Source organism: Dama dama, chromosome 22 (genome assembly GCF_033118175.1).
Source record: "Dama dama isolate Ldn47 chromosome 22, ASM3311817v1, whole genome shotgun sequence".
Lineage (NCBI taxonomy): Eukaryota > Metazoa > Chordata > Mammalia > Artiodactyla > Cervidae > Dama > Dama dama.
In genome coordinates this window covers 55564127-55588681 of record NC_083702.1, presented here as the reverse complement: position 1 = coordinate 55588681, position 24555 = coordinate 55564127, and the positions used below count along the sequence as shown (strand labels likewise).

The window sequence follows — 24555 nt, the reverse complement described above, 5'->3', positions numbered from 1 at the left end:
TGAAGATGGCCCATGGAAATAAAAAATGCGCTTTGTTGTTGTTGTAACCATGTAATAGTTATTCCATTTTGACTGCAAATGCAGACAAGGAAACTAGACTGTAAAGTGGATCATGATAAGTTGTATCTGTAGCAGGCATACTTCTGAGATGGCCCCAGTGATTCCACCTCTTGGTATTCACATCCTTGTGTAAACACCTCTTGTTATGTCTGGGCTGGATTTGTGGTTTGATTATAATGAACAGAAAAGGCAAAAGGATGGGATGTTACAGAAGACTGAGATTTCCATCTTGCTGGCACTTTCCTGTCCTCTCACTTGCTTGTGCTGTTGAAACTAGCTTCATGTTGTGAGATTCTTTACAAAGGGGCCCATGTGACGAGAAACTGAGGGATGCCTTCAGCCAACAGCTTGTGAGGAAATGAAGCCTCAGTCCGAAACTCCCAAACATCAGAATCCTGCCTAAAACCAATGAGTGAGGTAGGAAGTGGATTCTCCCCAGTTGAGTCTCAAGATGACTCTAGTCTGTGAAAGACCCAGAACCAGAAGACCCAGGTAAGTGTTAGTCGCTCAGTCGTATCTGACTCTCTGTGACCCCATGGACTGCAGCCCGCCAGGTTCCTCTGTCCATGGAATTCTTCAGGCAAGAATACTGCAGTGGGTAGCCATTTCCTTCTCCTGGGGATCTTCCCAGCCCAGGGATCAAACCCCAATCTCCTGTATTGCAGGCAGATTCTTTACCATCTGAGCCACCAGGGAAACTCTAAGCTGCTCTTAGATCCCTACTCCACAGAAATATAGAGATGATAAATGTTATAATATGCCTCTAAGATTGAGGTAACTTGTTATATAGCAAGAGATACCTTACAGAGAATCTCACTTCTTTCTTGGAGTAAGAGATAACTCTGTTGTTGTTTTTTAAAAAAACAAAATCTCAGACTGAGGATGGGGAAGGTGGTAATTCATCTGGTCAGAGGTGTTCAGTGCCATTTGGTGAAAATATTGAAACTAAGTAGCCCAGCAAATATTGGTCAAGTTGAACTGAACTTAGACAAAAAAGCAGCTACAATCCAGGTGTTCATTATGCAATAAAACAGAAGTAGGGTAACAATGAACAAAACAATGAATACCAGAAACTGTGCTATGATCAAGAGTCCTGAGATAATTACCTTTGCTAGTCATCAAATATTTTGAGTTTGAGTTTTGAGGAATGCCCATGTTTCACGGAGAAGAATGAGCAGGCAAGGGAAGAGAGCGACAGAGGGGCAGGAAGATGCCTGGGTACCGTGGAGGCCAAAAAACGATGATGCTGACGGCTGACAAGAGTATCAGAGCCTGCTGAAGGCAAGGTGAGGTGGAAGTGGCTTGTGGAACTTCTGTTCTTCTGGTCATTAGTGACTTTAGCGCTGGTGGTGTGGGGTGGCAGCAAAGAAACTAGTTAGATCCAAACAGGGATAGGGAGTGTAGACCATGATAAAGTAATTCCAAAAGATATTATAAAAGAGGAAAATATAAGAAAAAAACATTGAAAAGTGAAGTGAGCGTGTGATATAAAAGTTGCTAGCATGCTGACATACATTTTCAATTCAGGAGGAGAGATAAAGAGCAGATACACTATGGGCCTTGACATGAAATTCTGCAAACCTTTAAAATGATAATCCTTTGAATTCCTGACCTGTAGGTGTTATATTGTCAAAGGACAAAAGAGATTATGCCCTTACAAAAGGATTTTAGAGGATTATCCACAGACTGGGTAACAGAATTCTTACCTGGGAAAAAGTAAATGATATGTTGCAAATAAGTAATCAGATAATTTCCCTGTGTCCAGAGGACGGAAAAAGCTCAACATGCTTAAAGATTCTAAGAGAGTACCAAAGAAGCCATCTTCTCATAGAACTTGTGATATGTGTCCTTTCTTATAAAGAGTGAAGGGTAAAAGTCCCAGGAAGCTTTCAGACCTAAGGAAAGACTAAGTTGGACTTGGTGAGGGAAGTGGATGCTGGGTGAAAATGGATAAAGTAAACTTTGCATCTAAAGGTCAGGCACTGTAAAAGACACAGAGAAAGAATGGATGGAAAAGAGGAATTGATGTGAGTACTCTTCTAAAGATGTCTGTGCTTAGAATACATGGAACGTATTCTATGTGTTCAGCCTATCAAATGGACTGGAGAACATTCAAACCTATGCACAAGTAATTACTTCAATATTAAGAAGGAGATATTATAGAAAAAACATTACAAAAAGAATAAACTTTGTCTTTGAAACTTGAGACAATACAAATACAAATAAAGCATAAAAAAACATTCACTGAACTGTGATAACAGATCAAAACTGCACTTAGCAAACCACCTTTTCTCTGTTTAGGAACAATCTCTCTAAAACACAACATGTTAATTAAAGGATCTCAGGTAGCAATCACGGAATAGTTCTCATGACAGATGAAGAACACAGATATTCTGAGGACTAAAATTGCACAAACAAAATGAAGAGACAGTTTGCCCACTTTTTGGCAGTGCAAAGTTAGAGGGAACGCAAATGAATGTGTTGTCAGTTGAATTACACTATTAACCACCTAAAAATTGGGTTCATTATCTAAGAAGGCAAAGCACCAATTTGTAGCATTATAACATTTTGCTTGTGCTGCTGAACATGTGTTTGGATGTTTTTATGCTTTTGAACTGTGGTGTTGGAGAAGACTCTTGAGAGTAGCTTGGACAGCAAGGAGATCAAACCAGTCCATCCTAAAGGAGATCAGTCCTGAATACTCACTGGAAGGACTAATGCTGAAGCTGAAACTCCAGTACTGTGGCCACCTGATACGAAGAACTGATTCATTGGAAAGGACACTGATGCTGGGAAGGATTGATGGCAGGAGGAGAGGGGGTCAACAGAGGATGAGATGTTTGGATGGCATCACTGACTTGATGGACATAAGTTTGAGCCAACTCTGGGAGATGGTGATAGACAGGAAAGCCTGGGTGCTGCAGCCCACGGGGTTGCAAAGGGTTGGACACGACTAAGTGACTGAATTGAACTGAACTGAACTCATTTGGGTGCATAATAAGTACTTCAGCATCAGCCTTTTGAAAGAAGCTTAATTTTGTGTTATTTCTATTATATTGTTCTCTCTGATGGGAATGATATTCTGTCTTATAAACACTTCATTTATTCTTCAAATAATTCTGAGTTCAGGTTCTTTTGTTTCTCAAAATGGCATGTACAGGATTATAGACACAGCTTAAAAACTGAGGTACTCTGATTAAAAAAATTATATTTGAATAACCTGTAAAAAATATTCATTCACTCAATCACTCATTCTTCACTCTTTTAAGTGCACGTATTGAGCTAAGCACAGTGGGAAGTTCAAGGATTGACGTGACATTGCCTCTGCCCTCAGGATGCTTATAACACAGAAGTAGTATAATATTATTAGTACCTTCAGACAGAACAAGCATAAGGCCTTCAAATCTTAGAGGAAAGAACGAGTAAAGTATTCTTTTATTTCACAAATTATTTTTTGATGTGCTAGGCACCATTCCAGGGACTGGATATGTAAAAGGAACAAGATAGGGTGCCAAGGGAAGAATAAGGTGCCAAGGCACCTTATTGTATTACTGTTGCATCCTGGAGATGAGATAAAAAATAAGGCAGAAAACAAGCAAACAAATAATATAACTTCAGGTGGCCAAAACTGCTATGAAGAAAACTGAAGCAGGACAACATGAGGGACAGTGATAGGGGGCAAAGGGTGTGCTTTTGAGGGAACAAAACCCTCTGTGAGAAGGTGACGGCTGAATAGAGATTTGATGATGTAGGGAGCAAGCATTTGAATATATGAAGAAAAGGCTTTCCAGGCAGACAGACTGATACAGAAAGGCTTTGAGGCAAAAATGAGTTTGACATATTCTGGAACAAAAAAGAAAGTTACATGACTAGAGAATGGAAGAAAGAGAGCCTGAGAGATGAGGTCATACTAGTATGTGGGAAGGGGTCAGAACCTATTGATTTTCATAGGTCATGATAAAGATTCTAAGTGCAAAAGGGAATCCATTGTGGATTTTAAGCAGGATGTGGCATGATCTGATTTACATTTCTGTCTGGGTGCAGTGTGGAAATTCAACTGTAAAGTGGTGAGAGAGGTAACTGGGATGGAGATTAGGCATCTATGCATTGTCCAGGTGAGAGGACCAATCAGAAATTGACTCAAGTAGTCTAACATAGACACAACAGGTTAGATTCTATTGTGGTAGTCTGATTAGACATGGTTGGTGTAGACTAGGGTAATAATTACTAAGGTGGTAAGAAGTGGTTCACTTCATAAGTTTCACAAAAAAAGTGATTCTAATTAAAGATACAAAAGTAGCAAGGTGAACAATATGTTAATAAGAATTACTTCCAGATATAGTGCTAAGGACTTTTATTCTTTTCCTTTTAGTGTAGAAAACTGTATTATTAAAACTCCTGTGTATGCTTGACTTTCCTTGAATTTGCAAAAGTGGTTAAGTTTCTATCAGTAGATACTTAGTTCACTGTCAGTTGGCAAATTTCATCTTGTCACTTCCTTAGAAACCATGGTTAATATTTATCTTTCCCATTCTGAGAAGGAGAAATTAAAGCCTCCTTAGAAAGGAAAAGCATAGAGGAGAATATAAATATATAATACATTCATATATTTAGATGCATCTTTTACTGTCATCTGCTACCCTGCCTTCAATCTTGCCCCCTGAATCTTTCCCCAAGTGAATGACCCAACTTTAACATTCTCTCCTTCTAATTTCTCTTGTCTGCAGCCTCCAGAATTAACTGGCCTAAAGCAGTCTAGTCATGTCCATTCCCCTGTGCTCACAGAATAAATTTCAAATTCCTTAACCTGACACCAACCTGACCCAACTTACTTTTTCTGTTTCATTTCTGGCTCTACTCTCTAATTGTTTTAATCACATTGGATTTTTTTTTCATCTTTTAAAAATTATTTTTAAAATTGTGATGAAATAACAAAACATAAAACCACATTAAACTGTCTTGAAGTATTATACATAATTTAGTAGCATTGAGTACATTCACATTATTGTGCAAATCCTATTGGATTTTAAATCACGAAGTATCACTGTTCCTCTAATGCTTCTGGCAGTTTGTTGACTGGACCATACCTCTATCTATATGATTCCCGCTGGGCCCTGAAATGCCTTTCACTTTCTTTACCAATTAAAATCCTACATGTTTTACTGAGCACTGAAGACCAGTGCTCAGATCTCACCTCTTGTTTTAGGCTCCTGTGAAACCTTACCTAGAAACAGAAGGTCAACTCTGTTGCTAAGTAACATATTGCTTAAAGTTAAAAGGATGCCTGGTTGGTAAATTGCATTTGAACTGGGAGGATTTATACATGAACTATAAATAACAGAAGGGGACGTGACACTAGCACTTTCCTGAGTAATGACTTGTGATTAGGCAAGTTCTGTGCCCTTGGAGGCTAGGGCTGTGGAGTTGTTATAAGAGATACTGCCTCTAAGCGCAGGAGGCTCCTGTTCCAGGAACATTCTTCTACCCTCCCAACACTGATCTGTCTTCTTGCACCCGATCTGTCACCTGGGGGGGTCTGTACTCCCATGCAGAATCCCACTTGTAAGCTGCCCTGCCGGCCAGAGGCATTTCCTGTGTTACAGCTAATGAATCTGAATGTTTAATTGGACTAAGAAGATCTGCTTTGGCTTTGGGGAGTTGCATCAATATGCAGACATATTGTCCTAAGTATTAACACGCTTTGCACACCTGGACTTAAAACCACTGGGACTAGACTAAAGGCTAGGATAATAAATGCTGTCTTACCTTTGGAAGGAGCTGGATTGCCTGTAGAATTCTTTGTCGGTGCCCAGAATTAAGGATTCCAATTTCCAACAAATCCTGGTCTTCCATAACATTGCTTCCCTGAAACAAAACCAGAAATGTTATACATGAAATTAGCCAGTTTTACTGGGCATAAATAATGGTTTTCTTAATACAGAGAAAAATTACCAACAAGTGATCTGATTTTTATTAACAAAACTATAGAGTCAATTTTCTGTAAGAGTGAGGTGAGAGGAGGTCACCTAGATGATTGAGTTGAAGGTTCTGGGAAAGTTCCTTTTACATCATAAATATTCTCAAGGCTTACTATTTATGGCTGGATTATCTGCACTGGGAATTCATTTATGTGACTCAAAACCCTGTTCCTCTAAAAATATATATGCTTCTAGGAAGAGCTGCCATTTAAACTATCAGTGACCTATACGTTGAAGTGAATGAACCAGTTTTTTTTCCCCTCTGAAGACACATTTTGTAAGGAGAGCTGATGGAAAAATTGAAGTATCCTAGGCAAGCTAAAAGAATAATTCATCTTAAATACTGAATGTCAGATGTCTGATCAAGGTATGAGGATATGACAATGAATAAGATGCAGATCCTTGCCCTTAACTGTTGATTCCTTCTAGTCCAGAGATGGAAGCAGATTTTTCAAAGGCAGTTAGGATGCTGTGAGTGTGCTGGCATGGTGACACGTGCTTGAGAATGCAGAGGGGACCTGGGGTGTCTTTTCAGCGGAGATGGTGTCTCATCAGACATCTGAAGTACAGTTCAGGTTCAGCACTCAAAATGCAAAGGACTAGGAGAAGTCACATGCAGTGCTGTGTGGGTAAGAAAGAACAGTGTACTTGGAAGCATTAAGTTCTAGGATAAGTTGGAGACAGGAGCAAAACTTAAGGCTTAAAAGGCATTGAGAAGCCAGACGACACAGATATTGTATGAATTTCAATTTCATCTTGACCATAACAAGCCATGGACAGATTTTAAGAAAAGGAGTTACATGATGAGACCCCAGACTTAGAAAGATCAACTTGATTTCTGTGGCTGGGCCTGTTGGCTTACCTGTGAAATGATGGGGTTGAGCCACGTAACTTCCAAGGATCAGCCTAATCCTGCTATTCTCTGATTTCAATGATTTTTTTGACCTCTGATTAATATTCTAACATGGAAGCTTATAAATTGTTTATTTTATCCTGAAATTTTAGTCTTTTGGAGCTTGTGAGCTAGAGTTTTCCTTTAAATTAAGGCGTCTATAGGGAAGTTCGAGAACTCAGATCACTGCTTTTATGGACAAGTCAAACTCTATCTTACCAATGTGTAAAATAAAAACACTTATGAATAGAAATTACAGAATATCTATTTATGGAGAGCAATGGGTCCTGATGGATATTTAAAGCAAAAGAGAATGAACTGGAAAAGGGCAGTCATGGAAGCGCGGAGCTGTTAGGAAACAGAGGTTGTTCTTGAGATGGTGTGGGCTTAGGCTAAGATAGTGGTCGTGGGAAACAGAAAGATGCGAGCAGATTGGAAAACCATCAAGAAGTTTGACTTGGTGACTGAATGCAGAGAATGACAGAGAAACGCAGAATACACACCAGTTCCAGGCTTCCTCAACAGGGCTGGAGAGTGATCTTTTCCTGAGATGGGGAGGAGGGGCCAGTCTAGCATGGTGCAAAGACTAATGTCTTTCCCTGGACAGGCGCAGGATTGATGAATGGAAACAGTTTAGTATCGGACTATGTTAAAAACTGACACAATTGGCTGTGCTTAGAAAGATTAAAGTCATTAGTATGGTACCATAGCTAGGGATTTAAAAATGGGTATTCACTGGACAGAAACATTCTACCTCCTCATAGTAACATTCTTGTGCTTAAGCTACACTGGCCATCTCGGAGGAGGCAGAACGATTCGGGTGTACAGCGGTGTGATAATAAAAAAGCCTAATGAAAAACAAATAAAGCCCGTCTTGGCAACATGCCATAGGAAACACTGCTCTCACGAAATTACTCAGTGCTCACAATAGAGCATGGTCAAGAATATAAATGACTTCATTTTGAGAAAGCGTTATTATTTTCAGAAATGGACTAATGTGTCATGAGCAGGAGGTAAGAAACCATTCTGTTTGACTTTCATTCTTTAAGAGATTTTCCAAAGGAGTTAAAAGGCCCTTAAAAAATAAAAACAAATAAAAAAACTTTACCACCTATGTATTTAGATCATTATCCTGTTTTCCAAAGGCTAAATTGCCAGCCTACAACTTCAGCTTATACAAAATATACAACCTGGATTTTTTGTACAAAAACAAGACACAACAGGAGGTTATGGTCTGAATTATCTATAGGTAATATTAAATACTTGATTTCAGTGTTTGAATACTGAAATGATTTAAAGAATTTAGTCCTTAGAGACCACTGTTCTTCCTCCAAACCACCAATATATTGCCTTATCTATCTTCAGTAAGGGAGGAAACATTTTGAAGAATTGTAGGGAAGTTAGACAAATTCTCTTTGGGTCAAATACCCTAGCATAGGATAATTCCAAATACTTTTGAAAAATGAGTGAAAAGTATGAAAATCACAATGCAAATGGTGAGAATGAGCCCAAAAGGAAATGGTACTGACTGTAGAAATGTAAAGAAAAGGATTCACTTTCCCCAGTGAGAGGACATTGGAAATTTTATATTTTCTTTCTTATTGTAATATATAGGAATACCAAAAATATTCTGGTGCATCATCTAGCCAGTCCTTTTTCAAAATAGCTCCAGGCTTGGAGCCTCAAGACTTGGGTCTAAGTCCTATCTCGGGAAATGTGGCTAAAGTGAAAGTGAAAGTTGCTCAGTCATGTCTCTTTGTGACCTTACGGACTATACAGTCCATAGAATTCTCCAGGTCAGAATACTGGAGTGGGTAACCTGTCTCTTCTCCAGGGGATCTTCCCGACCTAGGGATTGAACCCAGGTCTCCCGCATTGCAGGCAGATTCTTTACCAGCTTAGCCACAAGGGAAGCAGTGTGGCTACGTCATATATTATTTCTGAGTCTTGTGGTCCTCACCCATTAAATGAAGCCATTTAATAAATTCCCCTTCAGTTCTACAATGCTCTGATTTCAATCATGCCCAACTTTGATTAGTATCATTTTATTTAAATATAGATTGTAATACAAGCAACTCCTGAAGCTCAATTCCAGAAAAATAAATGACCCAATCAAAAAATGGGCCAAAGAACTAAACAGACATTTCTCCAAAGAAGACATACAGATGGCTAACAAACACATGAAAAGATGCTCAACATCACTCATTATTAGAGAAATGCAAATCAAAACCACAATGAGGTACCATTACACGCCAGTCAGGATGGCTGCTATCCAAAAGTCTACAAGCAATAAATGCTGGAGAGGGTGTGGACAAAAGGGAACCCTCTTACACTGTTGGTGGGAATGCAAACTAGTACAGCCGCTATGGAAAACAGTGTGGAGATTTCTTAAAAAACTGGAAATAGAACTGCCATATGACCCAGCAATCCCACTTCTGGGCATACACACTGAGGAAACCAGATCTGAAAGAGACACATGCACCCCAATGTTCATCGCAGCACTGTTTATAATAGCCAGGACATGGAAGCAACCTAGATGCCCATCAGCAGATGAATGGATAAGGAAGCTGTGGTACATATACACCATGGAATATTACTCAGCCATTAAAAAGAATTCATTTGAACCAGTCCTAATGAGATGGATGAAGCTGGAGCCCATTATACAGAGTGAAGTAAGCCAGAAAGATAAAGAACATTACAGCATACTGACTCATATATATGGAATTTAGAAAGGTGATAACGATAACCCTATATGCAGAACAGAAAAAGAGACACAGAAATACAGAACAGACTTTTGAACTTTGTGGGAGAATGTGAGGGTGGGATATTTCAAAAGAACAGCATGTATACTATCTATGGTGAAACAGATCACCAGCCCTGGTGGGATGCACGAGACAAGTGCTCCGGCCTGGTGCACTGGGAAGACCCAGAGGAATTGGGTGGAGAGGGAGGTGGGAGCGGGGGATCGGGATTGGGAATACATGTAAATCCATGGCTGATTCATATCAATGTATGACAAAACCCACTGGAAAAAAAAAAATAAAAATAATAAAAAAATAATAATAATAATAAAAAAAAGAAAGATAATGCATGAAAATTGGTAACAATATTGATATTAATTAGTAAAAAATTGTATGTAAATTAGTAAAGAAATCTTTATAATATGCATTTGTATTAAATGTCAATTTTACAGAAAAAAAAAATATAGATTGTATAATTTGAAACTACGTTTTAGTTCTTAAGAATTGTAACTTAAATTGCCTCAAGAAGTAATTATACAGAGTGCAAGAATGCATGTTATTTTTTTTTGACAAATCAGTATCAGTACTAGGAACTTATAAAATTTCTTATAAAAAGAAATTGTAGAATGCCTTATTTTTGTAGTATCATGGATTATTACAGCTTTTCAGAGAAAATCAAATATTTCAAATCTTGCAACTAACCATTTTGCTTGTACTTGGGTGATAGTTATGCTATCCAGGACAATAAATATTTCTATTCTTTCAAGGCAGCTAAAGTTTATTCTCTTGTTATCATTTGCCTTCACTGAATGTTAGAATATCTCAGTTTAAGTTATTTTTTTCTCAATAAAAGCTGAACATACACTCTAGCTTTCTCTTTCTTTCATCCATTTGCCATGAGTGCCAGATGAGTGGTGTTTGGAGTAGGGCTTCATCGTGTCTATCTTCTACTTAACGACCTACCACACTGCACTCTCCATCTCATCTCCTCATACACATGATGTCTCTACTTTCTTATCTCCCATTTACTCCCCAACTCATCCCAAAAGGCTTTTACCCCCACTAACTCCACAGAACTTCTCCATGAAATGTTAAGAATGACGTCTCATATCTAGTTGATTCTTTTCAATCTAGTCTTCAAGGACTCATTGGCCACTTGTGGCTGATGGCTTTATAATGCAAACACAGGACATTGCTGTTAGCACAGAATGTTCTATTAGACAGTGCCTCTCTACAGTTAAAGACGTTGAAACTGTAGCTGAACCACATGAACGGGGCAATGATGAGAATGCGACAGGGAATCAAAACAGAGTCAAATATACTCATGAATTATTCTCAGGATATGACTGATGTTCCTCTTAGTCAAAGTTCATGAACATTAAATTTAGAATCTGTAACAAATTCTTTTCTAATTTTTCAGTCATTGAAGCAAATTAGTAGCTGGTTCTGCTTTCATTGGGGTTTCGTTGCCATGGGGCCAGAAATCTATGTGACCAAAATGACAAGGCCCATTGAGAAATTGTTTATTACATGCTTAGCGCACTACCAGGCACATGGCATAGGCATTGAAGGAGCAATAATCAGTAGGTAAAGTTGTTTAGTTAATGACTTTCTAGATGGATCAAAGTCACAAGGCAATGGTTTTTTTTTTTTTTTTAACTGATAGGAAATGTCTAATCCAGGGCAGCTTTGTTGCTTTCCTAAATCATGGAATGAAGAAGAATAATCTAATATTTTATGCACTAAGAGCTGAAAGCTGAAGTTTCTATGACTATGGGGTGAATATCTTATATATTGAATTTTTTCAGCTATGATAAACTAATAAGATGATCAAATAGAATAAAAAGCAGTGCTTTGTGTTTAATGATCCATTTGAAGTAGAACAGCTATTTATTGAAATCATTTCTCAGAAATATCTTTACTGTTTCTGTCTCAGAATTTCAGCTTGAAAAGTTCATAACCTTGATGTCATGTTAGATTGTATATCATATAAAATGCTAAGGAAACATATTTAAGGACCATAGAGAACTGATTTCTTCTTAATATAAGCTTGAGTTAAATGTTATTTATTTTCTCTCTTCAGTTCAAGACTGAAAAAAACCAAGAAGATACTATTGATTGGAGAAGATTTCTTTTGCTCTATAATTAGCTAAATTAGATTCTTCTTTATAATTTGCATGGCCTTAATTATTTAAAATAGAATGGGTAGTAGAATGATAACATGATCTTGCAAATTCACAAATGTAAAAACATTTTATTTTTAATATACTTTTTTACAGCATAAATGACATGGTGGCCTAAAACTATATATGACTTTCTTGGGATAACACTTCTACCTCTAAGTTTCTATAAAGATTTTTAGTTAATTTGATATTAATTTACAGGTAAATGCAATAAGTTTCTTTGCTGCATGTTAATGATTATAACTACTATGATAAATACCAGTTTTATAACCCCTTATCAGTGTTGGAACAAAACTTTATTTAGTTTACCAGATACAAACATGAGCTACCAACCATAATTAATTAGAAAACCGACGATATACTTCTTTCATTTTCAATTCCCTCTCTCACATTAATGAAATGGCAGTAGAAGAAGATTTTATAGTCTATCTTTTACATTTCGATCTTAGCCTTCCATGTAAATGTATCCTGTCTACTGCAATGGAATTTCTTCACAGCTTAACTAAATTACCAGGTTTTCAACTTATGAAAAAGTTTCCTAGATTCTTCAGACCGCATGGATTATTGATTCAAATAAATGTCATATCACTGAACAATACATTTGAGAGCACTTATATATATACACATAGTTCAATCTCTCAGTCATGTCTGACTCTTTGCAACCCCATGGAATGCAGCACGCCAGGCTTCCTTGTCCATCACCAACTGCAGGAGCTTACTCAAACTTATGTCTATTGAGTCAGGGATGCCACCCAACCATCTCATCCTCTGTCGTCCCCTTCTCCTCCCGCCTTCAATCTTCCCCAGCATCAGGGTCTTTTCCAATGAGTCAGTTCTTCACATCAGGTGGCCAAAGTTTTGGAGTTTCAGCTTCAGCATTGGTCCTTCCAATCAATATTCAGGACTGATTTCCTTTAGAATGAACTGGTTGGATCTTCTTGCAGTCCAAGGGACTCTCAAGAGTCTTCTCCAACACCACAGTTCAAAAGCATCAATTCTTTGGTGCTCAGCTTTGTTTATAGTCCAACTCTCACATCCATACATGACTACTGGAAAAACCATAGCCTTGACTAGATGGACCTTTGTTGGCAAAGTAATGTCTCTGCTTTTTAATATTCTGTCTAGATTGCTTATAGCTTTTCTTCCAAGGAGCAAGCGTCTTTTAATTTCATGGCTGCAGTCAACATCTGCACTGATTTTGGAGCCCCCCCAAATAAAGTCTATCACTGTTTCCATTGTTTCCCCATCTATTTACCACGAAGTGATGGGACCAGATGCCATGAGATCTTAGTTTTCTGAATGTTGAGTTTTAAGCCAACTTTTTCACTCTTCTCTTTCACTTTCATCCAGAGGCTCTGTAGTTCTTCTTCTCTTTCTGCCATAAGGGTAGTGTCATCTGCATATCTGAGGTTACTGATATTTCTCCTAGCAATCTTGATTCCAGCTTGTACTTCATCCAGCCCAGCATTTAGCATGATGTACTCTGCATGTAAGTTAAATAAGCAGGGTGACAATATACAGCCTTGACATAGTCCTTTCTCAAGTTAGAACCAGTCTGTTGTTCCATGTCTGGTTCTAACTGTTGCTTCTTGATCTGCATACAGATTTCTCAGGAGGCAGGTAAGGTGGTATAGTATTCCCATCTCTTGAAGAATTTTCCACAATTTGTTGTGACCCACACAGCCCAAGGCTTTGGCATAGTCAATAAAGCAGAAGTAGATGTTTTACTGGAATTCTCTTTTTCTGTCATCCAACAGATGTTGGCAATTTGATCTCTGGTTGTGCTGCTTTTTCTAAATCCATCTTGAACATCTGGAAGTTCATGTTGAACTTCCTGGCTTGGAGAATTTTGAGTGTTACTTTGCTAGCATCTGAGATGAATGCAATTGTGCAGTAGTTTGAACACTCTTTGGCATTGCCTTTCTTTGGGACTGGAATGAAAACTGACCTTTTCTAGTCCTGTGGCCACTGCTGAGTTTTCCAAATTTGCTGGCATATTGAGTGTGGCACTTTCACAGCATCTTGTTTTAGGATTTGAAATAGCTCTGGAATTCCATCACCTCCACTTGCTTTGTTTGTTGTGATGCTTCCTAAGGCCCACTTGACTTAGGATTTCAGGATGTCTGGCTCTAGGTGAGTGATCACACCATCATGGTTATCTGGGTCATGAAGATCTTTTTTGTATAGTTCTTCTGTATATTCTTGCCACCTCTTCTTAATATCTTCTACCTCTCTTAGGTCCATACTCTTTCTGTCCTTTATTGTGCCCATCTATGCATGAAAAGTTCTCTTGGTATCTCAGATTTTCTTGAAGAGATCTCTAGTCTTCCCCATTCTACTGTTTTCCTCTATCTCTTTGCATTGATCACTGAGGAAGGCTTTCTTATCTCTCCTTGCTATTCTTTGGAACTCTTTATTCAAATGGGTATATCTTTCCTTTTCTCCTTTGCCTTTTGCTTCTCTTCTTTTCTCAGCTATTTGTAAGGCCTCCTCAGACAACCATTTTGTCTTTCTTTTTCTTGAGAATGATCTTGATCGCTGCCTCCTGTACAATGTCATGAACCTCCATCCATTGTTCTTCAGGCTCTCTATCAGATCTAATCCCTTTAATCTATTTGTCACTTCCACTGTATAATCATAGGGGATTTGATTTAGGTCATAGCTGAATGGTCTAGTGGTTTTCCCTACTTTCTTCAGTTTAAGTGTGAATTTTCATGACCTGAGCCACAGTCAGCTCCCGGTCTTGTTTTTGCTGATTATATAGAGCTTCTCTGTCTTTGACTGCAAAGGATATAAGCAATCTGATTTGGATATTGACCATCTGGTGATGCCCATTTGTAGAGTCTTCTTTTGTGATGTTGGAAGAGGGTGTTTGCTGTGACCAGTGCGTTCTCCTGGCAAAACTCTGTTAGGCTTTGCCCTGCTTCATTTTGTACTCCAAGACCAAATTTGCCTGTTACTCCAGGTATCTCTTGACTTCCTACTTTTGCGTTCCAGTACCCTATAATGAAAATGACATCTTTTCTGGGTGTTAGTTCTAGAAGGTCTTGGAGGGTTCATAGAACCATTCAACTTCAGCTTCTTCAGCATTACTGGTTGGGGCATAGACTTGAATTACTGTGATAGTGAATGGTTTGCCTTGGAAATGAACAGAGATCATTCTGTCATTTTTGAGATTGCATCTAAGTACTGCATTTCAGACTTTTTTGTTGACTATGAGGGCTACTCCACTTCTTCTAAGGGATTTTTGCCCACAGTAGTAGATACAATGGTCATCTGAGTTAAATTCACCCATTCCAGTCCATTTTAGTTCACTGATTCCTAGAATGTCAATGTTCACTCTTGCCATCTCCTGTTTGAACCCTTCCAATTTGCCTTGATTCATGGACATACCATTCCAGGTTCCTATGCAATACTATTCTTTATAACATCAGACTTTACTTCCATCATCAGTCACATCCACAACTGGGTATTGTTTTTCTTTGGCTCCATCTCTTCATTCTTTCTGGAGTTACTCCTCCACTGTTCTCTGGTAGCATCCTGGGCACCTACTGACCTGGGGAATTCATCTTTCGGTGTCTTGTCTTTTTCCCTTTTCATACTGTTCATGGGGTTCTCAAGGCAAGGATACTGAAGTGGTTTTCCATTCCCTTCTCCAGTGGACAACATTTTGTCAGAACTCTCCACCATGACCCGTCTGTCTTGGGTGGCCCTACAGAGCATGGCTCATAGTTTCATTGAAATAGACAAGGCTGTGGTCCATGTGATCAGTTTGATCAGTTTTATGAAATTGTGGTTTCCCTTCTGTCTGCCCTCTGATGGATAAGGATAAGAGGCTTATGGAAGCTTCCTGATGGGAGAGACTGACTGAGGGCAGTCATCTATACACACACAGACACACACACATATGAGCACCTATATATATATATATATATATGTAAGTTATATATTTGAGTAAATAAGTTATATCTTAGATTTATTGTTTAAGATTAGCATTTAAGTGTTCACATGAGTATAATGAGTTTTATACCACCAATTTTTTCCTTTTTATTTTTAAAGACTTTTTTCCCTTTGAAACATCTGTTTTGAAGCTACAGAGAGAGAGAGAGAGAGAGAGAGAGAGAGAGAGGGAAAGGTAATTTAAGTAATCAGTTATGTATTTTTTTAAAGTATTGAGCAAGGTTTGGTGATATCATAAATTACAATTATGATTCATTTGCAACATGTGTTCATGTAGATTTTAGAATTATGTATATTTATTAGACTATCTTTGGTCAAAAATTTGGCAAAAGAGAAACAGTATTCATTTTTAAGGATTAATCCACAATTCGCACAAGTAAGAAAAAAGTTGATGTGAAAAAAACTTATCTGTATGTTCTTACTTTTCTCCTGATACATACAGGAGAATGTATGCTTTATATTCATGAAGTACATGAATACCTATTTTCACATTAATGGCAGTTGGTGTAAGTTAGCATAAGTAAATTGCACACATACTGAGTTCTTATTCTGTGCCAGCCTCTGTTCTAAATGCCTTAGGTATTAATATATTACCTTATTTAATTCTCACAACTCACTGAGGTACATGCTTAAATAACTTGCTCCCAGAGCTGATAGGAGTCTTTCTGAAAACTATCATCTGATACCACCTCCAGTGGGGTGAATATAGGAGAGAAAAGATTCAGTAAAAAAATGTGGTTAGACCCAAACCATTTGTATTTTACTTTGAACCATGTGAAATTCACATTTGAAAGCAAATGTTCTAAAGTATTTTATGGCTGATTTTAGAGAGTTTAAGCAACGATGGACCCCTCTCTGTAGAGGAGAATTTGGAAAGCCATCTGACCTATTCTTCTCTCCTCTGCTCCATTCCTTTCTGTTCACTGAATCATAGAATCAGGGTTGGCAGGGACCTGGGGGTTTTTCTAGTCTAAACATTCCCTAACTAACTGCAAAGCTTTAACTTGCCTCTCTCTTTTGAAGCATGGTGTCTAGCTGGTTACACCATCCCCAAAGGGGTAGCACGGATATTAAATGCTTTAAATGGTCTTTCCCAGCAGCTGAGTCTGAGCAGGGGGTGGAGATGGGACTGGGGGGACACCTCAGTCCTACTCTTTCAGCTCCCACTGTGCTACAGACTCCGTGTGACAGGAGAGCTATTAGAAGAACATGCCAAAAGCAGAGATGAAAGGAAAACAGTTAGCAGCTGTCCTGTGTCCTTTCCCAATCACAAGCTGTGAAGTTAAAATTTTCTTTTTCCTTGGGTAGGCTGTAAATAATCTTGGCAGGTATCTGAGGTTTGTTCTTCCGTCTTACACGCTGAACATTTCCCAGAGCCTCATAAGAACAAAGTGAGCAATGGCTAGGCTAGGTTGGACCCCTGCTCTCAAGAAGAGGAACATGGCACCTTTGTGTTTACAATAGGTCCCTCTTGCAAGTGATCTCTCACTGGTGATGCAGAACTCCAAAAAGAAAGGCTCTTCTTGAAAGAAGGCAGATTGGCCCCTGGGTTATTACCAGCATAGCCACATATAGGAAAAAGTGCTGAAAATGATTCCTAGTTAACTACCAGCCATCAGGCGCTCACTGAATACCAGATACTCTGCCCCTCTTCTGTATAAACCTGCCAATAATCTTCCATGACGAGTGGCTGTATCTTCACTTCATAGACAAGGAAACAGTCTCAGGACTATGAAACAACTTAGCCAGGTTTACATGGTTAGCATGTGGTGGACCTGAGATCAGTATTTTATTCAGTCAGATTCAGATGGTCATGCTTCCTTCACTACAGAAAGAGAACCAAATGTTTAGTAGGGGACCTTTTCTGGGTGGAGATTCCAGTCAATAGATGTGGTAACACTGTCAAGAATTAACTCCTATGACTGTATTTTCACACACAACCCTATGTATGTATTGACAGAGCAGTTAAGAGTGACGGCCACAGCTTCTCCAACACATTTTATTGCAAATATATTATCTTCCTTCTGAAAGGTCAAGTGGTTTGCTCTCCTTCCAGCTACCTTAGTGTAACCTAGAACTGAGCATGTTAATATATGACCCAGGGTGTTCCTTGGGATGAGCTGGGTGAGCTGGGATGATGCTGGGAGGTGGGGAATGACAACGTGGCATTGAGTTGGTATGTGTCGGCTCTTCTGCAGAGCTTTATCAAACTATCTGATTTGGTCAACTGGGAAAGTAACGTTCTCAAGGTCAGGACCATGTTCAGCTAATTTTCCTGTAGTTCTCTTTCAAAGCCAGGGTTTCGGAGGGGAAATGTCTGGAAAGGAAATAATGAAGTAGAGGATGTCTGAGAATGCATTAAGGACATTTATGTTCCTAACTCAACGTGTTCTGAATCCAGAGAGAAGACAGTGAGTTGCAGTCCCTTGAGAAGAAGCCTGTGGCGGTGAAGGTGGATAACTTAGCCCTCTGGGAATTGTAGACATATAATAAAGGCGACTCATTAGTCCCTCAAAGACCAGACATCTTCAGATTTAAGGATGGTAGGGTTTCCTGACACTGGGAGCTATATTCAGACATAGCCAAATAAACTTTAAAGGAGAGAAGCCAAGACGAGGAGAAAGGTGGGAGAGGAGGAGAGAGATAGAAAGTGCTGCTTGTTAAGGGTGAAGGTGGTAGTGAAGGAAGTAGGTTTGCCAGATAAAATATAGAAATTCCAATTTAACTGGGATCGTGTATTTTTATTTGCTGAATTTGGCAGCTTAGAAAGGAGGCCATTGAATGCTGGAAACAAACTGGCAGTTTAATCTAGAGTCAAAGCTACCACTGAGGTAGGAGCTCCACTCATTTATTTATTCAACACATATTTAGTTAATATTTTTGTGAGCACTGACTATGTGCCAGGCACTGGGCCAGGTCCTGGGATATACTGTGAATAGGACAGGCAAGATCTCTCTACTTTTAGAGTTTATAATCTAGTGGGGAAAAAAGAAAAATAACCTAATAAAAATAATACAAGTAATTATTAGTTAGCAAAGTTTTATGTATGTCAGACACTAGTAAGTGCTTTGCCTTCTTGATTGCTCACAACTCCTGAGGTTGGTACAGTTATTACCCTTATTTGCAAATGAAGAACCAAAGACAGAGAGACCCTAAAAATTTGCCCAGGGTCCCCCAGTTAGTCAACACTACTCTAAAGGCCATTAATACAGTGCTACAGGAAAAAAAAAAAATACAAGAAAGACCTATGTCAAAAAGACTGGTCAGGAGAGCTGCTCTGAGAAAGTGGCATGTAAACTGAGACACAAAGGATTAGAAGGAGCCGTCAGACATGACAAGAGCCTTTGGAAGGGAATTCCCAGCAGAAGGAGCAGGGGTACAAAGGCACTGACATGAGAAAAGAGCTAGGCATCTTCTGGGAAAAGAGGGATGACTAGTAAGACTGGGATTAATGGCTGAAGGTCAGTGAGATGGCTTTGAGTGGGTAACACAGCCTAGATAATGCAGATTCTGATAATGGCTCTGGTTTTATTCTAGTGCAATGGAAAACACTCAAGAACATAAACTGTCTTAACATTTGGTAATGTGCTCTGGCTATGGTGTGAAGTATAGAAGGAGGAATTGGGTGATATGGAAGTTGAGTTCCACAGCCAAAACAGAAACAAGAGCCCAGAAATATAAAAATCTGAGGAAAAGATGATAAAATATGACCTCTTGAGAAGGAGGGGAGAGGGGCAATATAGTGCTAGGAGAGTAAGAGTTACAAAATACTAAGTATAAAATGAGCTACAAGGATAGATTGTACCACACTGGGAATATATTTTATAACTAAAATTATTAAGATTATAAATATTTAAAGTTATATATATATATATGTATAAACACAATAAAAATTTAGGGAAAAAAATTTGACCCGTTGGAGGACCATGGGAACTGGTCTCACCAGGGAGTCAGGTTTCCAAACCAAATATATCATCTTTCATTTGAATTAAAAAGAAAAGGTAGATGGCAATGAGGAAAGTCAGAACAGTCTTTGATACAACATAGATACCTAGTGGGACTTACTAAAATGTAAACCTCCATACCCCAAGGACTCAGCAGGTGTGACAGACATTATGGTAGGCTGGTCCCCTTCTCCCTTGCTATCTTCTACTATGGAGGCTGGTCAAGCCGCTTGAAGCTATGGTTGGACATGTGAAAAAATGTGCCCATTGGGGAACTTTGGAAAAGCTTTTGCTTTTCTGGTTAAAAGAGAAAGATTCACCTGGTATGTTCCTGCGTCCATAAAGTAGCTGTGATTTCCCCCAGGATGAGTGGGGTCAACGGTTCATACAAAGTGACAGAGAGACGCCCACAGTCCATTGACTACCCAAATCAAATATCCCCATGGACATCTGTAAGAAGGCAAGCATGGGCTCTAGGAGGTCAGTCCTGAATAAGAATGGTTATTTAAAGCTCTCTCCATCTTTTGTATGCAAGAGACTCTGAACTGTTATTAACCTCTCAGTGAAAATAATGATGAAAATGTGGACTATGGAATGCAATAGAAGTCACAATGGAGGCAAAGGTGTATTTACAATTTATCTTGGATAGACCTGGTTATGATAACCACAAAGAAAAACAGAGAAGGGATATTACAAGGAGTGAATGTTATCAGTGAATGTTATCTTGGGAGGGGTGTCAATCTATAGAATTGCCTCTTCTCATTTTGACTTAAAATTGTGAAATCTCAAAATGATTACTTGGAGGAATTTATTTTCTATGTATTTTGGTTTCTGTCCACATTCACTGGATGTGAAATTGCCAAAGTGTTTGTAGAGTTGACAGATCTTAAATTTGGAGGTAGTTTTCAACTTCTAATTGAAGAAGATAGACATCCAGAGATTGTACAAACATCATGATTCTAAAGGAAGCACATTTTTACACAAATTTGAACTTTTTATAGAAAATAATGTTATACTTGAAACTTTCACATACTGCAATCTTAACAGAGCAGAAACAATGAGAACATTTGGGAGTATGCCAGGTTGGCCTCAGTGTGTGACTCATCCCTGAACTCCCGAGATATCAAACTTCTCTGTAGTCGGATTCTCTGTAGTTTGGAAGGCCTTTGATGGACAGTGTATATTTATTACCCTATTGAAAGAGTTGACCAGAATATTGCTGACTTTTCTCCACTTTTAATTTTGGTTTTAGTTTAGAAGACATTTTTCTTGAAAGGTCTTCAGTAGAAACATATTGTTCCCCCATGGTAACTTTGTTTTGACTTGCTTCATTCTAAAATTTGGTGGTGGAACAAATCATCTGTACCATGATCTAGACTGAATGTTCCCCTCTCTCTCCCAAATTCATATATTAAAATGTTATCCCCAATGTGATGGTGTTTGGAGGTGGGGTTTTGAGAGATGCTTAGGTCCTGAGGGGAAGAGCCCTCTTAAAAGAGACAAGTGCCCTTCTAAAAGAGGCACCAGAGAGCGCCCTTGCTATTCCACCAAGTAAGGACACAGAGAAAAGATGGCTACCTATAAACCAGGAAGTGGGCCCTCACCAGTCACTGCATCTGCTCATAACTTGATCTTGGACTTTCTAGTCTGCAGAAGTGTGAGAAATAATTTTCTATTGTTTGTAAGTTACCAGTCTATGGTATGTTTTTATAAAAGCCTGAATGGACTAACACACACAACAACACTGAAATTAGGTGTCAGGAGATGGTCACTGTGGATTAGACAGTCATGAGCTAATCCAACTAAGGGGTTAAATTAAAACAACAAAATCACAATTAAGAAGAGTCCTTCAGGCTGCTGTTGAGTTGCCGGAGCCCACCATTTGCTCTCGGGTTGAACATAAAGAGAAAATTTGTACAAGGCACACAAGAGCCCTGTCCTTTCTATAGCGCCGATACATGAAGGATGCGCTCTCCTCATTTTCTTCCACCTTTTTTCACTAAATACTACTCCTCAACCAGAATGAGGGATAGAAGGAAGAAAAGGAAAATGCTTTCTCTTACAGTGAAAATAATTAAATATCCCCTTGTCCAATTTTTCTAATTAAAGAGAAAAGTTGTTGGGTTTTGCTTCCAAAATATTCAACTGGTACCAGTAGGAGCACTGCGTCTGAGACCCTAGACTGCCAAGAGAGCTCCTAACCCCAGAGGATTAATTAGTGAGAACTCCCAGGAAGGCCTCCACCTGTGTACAAGACTTAGCATCACCCAACTCCCTGCAGCACCCGCTGCGGGACGTCTCACCCAGACAACAAGCAAGACAGAAACACAGACCGATCATCAGCAGACACGGTTCCCACAGGCACCCCGAAACGCATCACTGCACCCAGCCCTGCCCTTCAGAGGGGAGAAGCTCACCTCCTCCAACCAGAATGCAGGCACAAGTCACTCCCAACACAAAGCCTAAAATATTCAACTGGTGCCAAAACCATCATAAAGTTCTTCACTTTAAATAGAGGATTATTGGGCTCCCTTGGGGACTCAGTGGTAAAGAATCTGCCTGCCAATACAGGAGGCATGAGTTTGATCCCTGATCCAGGAAGATCCCACATTCTTTGAAGCAAATCAGCCCGGACGCCACGACCACTGAGCCTGTGCTCTAGAACTAGGAGCGGCAACTACTGAATCCACATGTCCTAGAGTCCATGCTCTGCAGCAACAGAAGATACCACCACGAGGGACCCCTGCGCTGCAGCTAGAGAGGAGCCGCTGCTGCCCGCAACTAGAGAGGAGCCTGCACAGCAACAAAGACCAAGCTCAGCCAGAAATAAACAAGTAAAACTAAACTGGGTCTTATTAAAAATAGGCACGTCCTGCCTATGTTAAAGCAGACTTTAAATAGGCCGTTGGATCTTTGTTTCTGTCTACTTGGAGTTACAGCCCCTGTCTTGCTCACTGGACAACAGGCTTCGTGGGAGAAATGATCATGCCTTAAGCACCATTTGCACCTGTCTTTATCATCTGCCTGCTATGTTTTGAATCAAACAAACCTGGAAAGAATAAAGCAATAAGTAAAAATGTCAAGTATAGATTATAAAAACACTCTGTCTAAAGATCACTAAATATGTTTGTAGGAAAGGATTTAAAAGTCTGAACTGAAAATTCTAATATTCAAGATGTTTGATTTTTTTCCCCTAATTGAAGGAAAGATAAAGATGGAATTTCCGGTACACAGTTAACACCAAAATGTTCTTAGGTTCTTTTTTCAGTTTTGAGAATTCTCATGATTTGATTTTCATCCAGCACTGTCAGTTGAGACATCTGATAATCTAAAAGCATTCAGAGAATTAGGATCCCATATGGTTCAAAAATATTTCCTATCCGGCAGGGAAAAAGAGAACATACTGTGAAAATAATACTGGTATATTTTTCAACTTATGTGTACAAGGAGCACAGATAAATTTCAATCATTATCCATGATTATAATGATCATCAGTATTGATTACAATGAACATAAGAAGAATATACAGTTGCCACAACCACTCTGTATTATAAAAAAGCTGAGGTATATTTCAAAGCAAAGATAGCCATGGAGTTACGGCTTGTCCTTCAGAAGCAACAGTAATTGGAAATGAGCACTGAATGAGGAGTCCTGACCTATCACTAAATAATTGTGTAAACCTGAAAAAGTCATTTAACCTCCTTGGGACTTAATTTTCTCAACTAAACAATGATAAAGTTGGGCCAGATGTTCCCTTCTAACACAGCATCTGTTCTGGAGGTTCTAGCAGGAAGTAAATCTATTCATACATTGTCTGAAGAATAACTCTCCTTGTTTAGGGGGAAATAATTTTCTTTAAATAGGTGTGTAGTATTAAGAGTATATAATGATGAGAGGATAGGGACTTGGGTTCAGCCAGCTGTACCAACTGAATTAATAATAATAAAATCAATGGCTGTTAATAGTCAATGAGTGTTGACTGTGGGCCAGACACTGCTTTAATCCTCAGAAAACGTCTATGAAACTGATATTGCTATTAATTTCCTCATACTACAGATGAGAAAACCAAAGCTAAGAGATAACTGTGAACTTGACTGAGATCACACAGTAAGTGATAGAGCTGCTGTGGCAACCACAGTGGCAACAGAGAGGATGATGGAAGCAGATAACCAGATGCTCACATCCCGTAGTGTCTAGGCAAGTGTCTGCCACATGGAGCTGCCTCATAGAGACCAGATGGATGGGACGTCCCCTGCTGACCCAGTGGTCTGCATTAACCTTCTTTCCCATGATCTCTCCCAATGAATTGGAGATTAATTAAAAAAATATGGAATTAGGAGATCCAGGGTTCACATCACAGCTTTGCTCTTCAACAGCAGAGCGACTCTGGGCATCTAAGCTTCCTTTCTGTATGTGTACAATGGAGATAACAATGATGCCTACCTTTTAGATCTGTGGTACATAATGTTTATGAAATTGCTTCCTAAACTATAAAGTAAAATTGCTAAAAATAAAGTATGCCTGCTAGGAACTCTTTTTTTCCCCCTATCTTTTTTGTTAGGAACATAGAGCTGTAAATCTTCTAGTTTCATGTTGTTTTTGCCAGAAATAGTCTATTCTGAAAGAGGCAGCATGTGTGGTGGAAAAAACTGTAGGTTTTATTCCTAGCTCTGCCATTTACTTAGCTTTGTGGCCATGGGCAAGTCACTTAATTGGGCGTCCTGCAGGGCCTCAGGCTCAGAAGAGGCCTGTATCTGGAGTTTAATGCTCTGTGGTTGCTTGTCTTAAAATTCGTCG

At 39.0% G+C, this 24555-nt stretch overlaps 1 protein-coding gene across 14 annotated transcripts in view; it reads right to left on the bottom strand.

The window, feature by feature from the left end:
- The window catches only part of ANKS1B (ankyrin repeat and sterile alpha motif domain containing 1B), a 1085637-nt gene that overhangs the window by 331016 nt on the left and 730066 nt on the right, over positions 1-24555 (bottom strand). For all 14 annotated transcript variants that reach the window (XM_061125565.1, XM_061125567.1, XM_061125569.1 and 11 more), the window contains one exon: positions 5827-5925. In XM_061125565.1, the coding sequence (XP_060981548.1) occupies positions 5827-5925 (99 nt within the window). The remainder of the gene's footprint in view (positions 1-5826; positions 5926-24555) is intronic.